Source organism: Zingiber officinale, chromosome 10A (assembly GCF_018446385.1).
Source record: "Zingiber officinale cultivar Zhangliang chromosome 10A, Zo_v1.1, whole genome shotgun sequence".
Taxonomy (NCBI): domain Eukaryota; kingdom Viridiplantae; phylum Streptophyta; class Magnoliopsida; order Zingiberales; family Zingiberaceae; genus Zingiber; species Zingiber officinale.
Genome location: NC_056004.1, coordinates 67,775,562 through 67,777,955, shown reverse-complemented (window position 1 = coordinate 67,777,955; position 2,394 = coordinate 67,775,562). Strand labels below are relative to the sequence as shown.

The 2,394-nt window shown below is 41.8% G+C and overlaps 1 protein-coding gene and 1 non-coding gene across 2 annotated transcripts; one reads left to right on the top strand and one right to left on the bottom strand.

Annotated features, from left to right (window-relative positions):
- Nucleotides 1–744: 744 nt before the first annotated feature.
- LOC122028326 lies at nt 745–850 on the bottom strand. Its single transcript, XR_006124732.1, has one exon. It is a non-coding gene; the product is annotated as a small nucleolar RNA R71 (small nucleolar RNA).
- Nucleotides 851–1,492: 642 nt separating this feature from the next.
- On the top strand, nt 1,493–2,194 carry LOC122026689. Its single transcript, XM_042585418.1, has one exon. It carries the CDS (start codon nt 1,493–1,495, stop codon nt 2,192–2,194), a length of 702 nt encoding a protein of 233 aa, XP_042441352.1.
- Nucleotides 2,195–2,394: the final 200 nt, after the last annotated feature.

The following is a 2,394-nucleotide window of genomic DNA, read 5'->3' as shown; positions in this document are numbered from 1 at the left end:
TAATCGCCTTTATAGTCCATCTAGTTACGGGTGACGTTTGACGAAGCCAAAGTATGTAACTCCTTATGTAGGGAACCATGGTGACTTCAGGTCCAAGGACTAATTGTCATACTAATAGTCACATGAGAAAGTATATGACACATATATAACGATCCATGATATTTTATCATGGCGGGTCATTCAGTATATATTCTCCAAAGCATACCCATGTGTCAACTTGATATCTCTATATCCATGACTTGTGAGATCAAGTCATCGAGTTGACCTACATGCTAGTCTCGTCGCATTAACATTGTCCCTGAATGTTAATACTTGACTAGGAATAATTAAGAGTAGTGTTTCCTATATCATCTCACTATCGATTCAACCAATCGATTGATATAGGTAAGAACCTTCTACTCAAGGACGCTATTATACTTAGTTATTTGGCACCAATACAAGTAAGCATAATAACCATAAACAAATGCCTTTATATATAAGAATATGATACAACGAGTCCATACAACAATCATTAAATGATTGGCTCTAGGGCTCTAACTAACATAGAGATGTTCTATGAGGTCTGTGGCACTATGAAGGTGAACGGGGTCCCTCCAGAATCAGTCAGACTACTTCTCTTCGGGTTTTCCCTGAAAGACAGAGCCAAGCAGTGGCTGAACTCCCTTCTAGCGAACAGCATATCATCCTGGGAGCAGTGTGAGCAGAAGTTTTTGGACAAGTTCTACCCACCCAGCAAAACTGCTCACATGAGGAACCTAATTGCCAGCTTCAAACAGATAGATTAAGAATCATTATTTGAAGCTTGGGACAGATTCAAGAGTATGCTAAGACAATGCCCCCATCATGGCCTTGAAAAATGGTTAGTTCTGTACACCTTCTACAATGGGATAAATTATCACACGAAGGTATCTCTTGATTCTGCAGCAGGAAGAGCACTGATGAACAAAAGCCTCGATGAAGCTGTAGAGATCATAGAGAATGTGGCACAGATTCACCATCAATGGGCATCTGAAAGATCCAGTGGCTCTTTTTTGGGGAATCCAATTAAAGCGGGAGAGAAATTTGACGTAGATGCAGTTACACTCATGTCAGCAAAGCTGGACTCTCTGACCAAGAAGTTTGAAGCCATGGAGAACAACATAGCTAATGTAATAGCATGTGTTTGCGACACTTGTGGAGGTACGGATCACGCTCAAGACACCTACCCCTTTGGGTCGATTCAGGCACAGATGAATCAACTTGAGTAGTGTGATGCAATAACCAGCTACAATTAGAGGCAAAATAATCCGTACTCCAGTACATACAACCCTGGATGGAGGAATCACCACAATTTCTCATACCAGAAAAATCAGGATCAAGGACCAGCACATCAGAATTATCAGCCTGGGCAACAGAGCCACTAATCTGGACAATAGACCTATCAATAATAGCAACCTTCACAACTGTCCAGGATTGAAAGATACTTGAGGAAGCTCTCTCGGAGCAAAAGGAGATGAGGAACGAGATCAAACAACTTACTCAGAGGCTGGAAAACTCTGAAAAACATCAGAAGATGCAAGACAGCCAGATAGCTCAGATAGCCCAGTCCGTCTCAAGAGCACAGGGTACATTCCCAGGGAAGCCAGATTTAAATCCAGTGGAACATTGCAACAACATTGAGCTGAGGAGTGGATGTACTATGGTAGATCCTCAAATCATTACTCAGAAGGAGCTTGACTCAAAGAAGGAGCCCTCTCTCCTAATGCCCAATCAGACTCAAAATAGGGACGGAGAAGAGGTTACTAAAAAGGTTGAAGAAACTCTTCAAGCTACCCCACAGAATCAGAAGATCTCTTTTCCTCAGAAGCTTATAGTATCCCAGAAAGATGAAGATTTCAACAGATTCCTGAAGAAGATCAAAGAAATCTACATAGAAGTACCACTGATAGATGCGCTACACCAAATACCGAAGTTCGTAAAATTTTTAAAGAGAATTTTATCTAACAGAAGGCAGAAGGGCGACATCGAGACTGTAGAATTAATAGAGAATTGCAGCGCTCTCCTTATGGCGAATTATCCACCAAAGCTTCAGGATCCAGGAAGCTTCTCCATACTATGCAAAATTGGTTCTGAACTCATACCGAGAGCTTTCTGCGGCTTGGGGGCCAGCGTTAGCCTACTTCCGTACTCTTTATGCAAGAAGCTGGGCCTCTAAAACATAAAATTGAACACCATGGCACTGTAATTAGCTGACCATTCATGTAGATACCCAATGGGAATAGTGGAAGATGTGCCAGTTGAAGTGGGTGGATGTATAGTTCCCACATATTTCATTATCTTGGATATGGAGGAAGACCCTAAGATACCGATTATCTTTGGAAGACCATTCCTTGCCAAAGATAGAGCCATCATCGA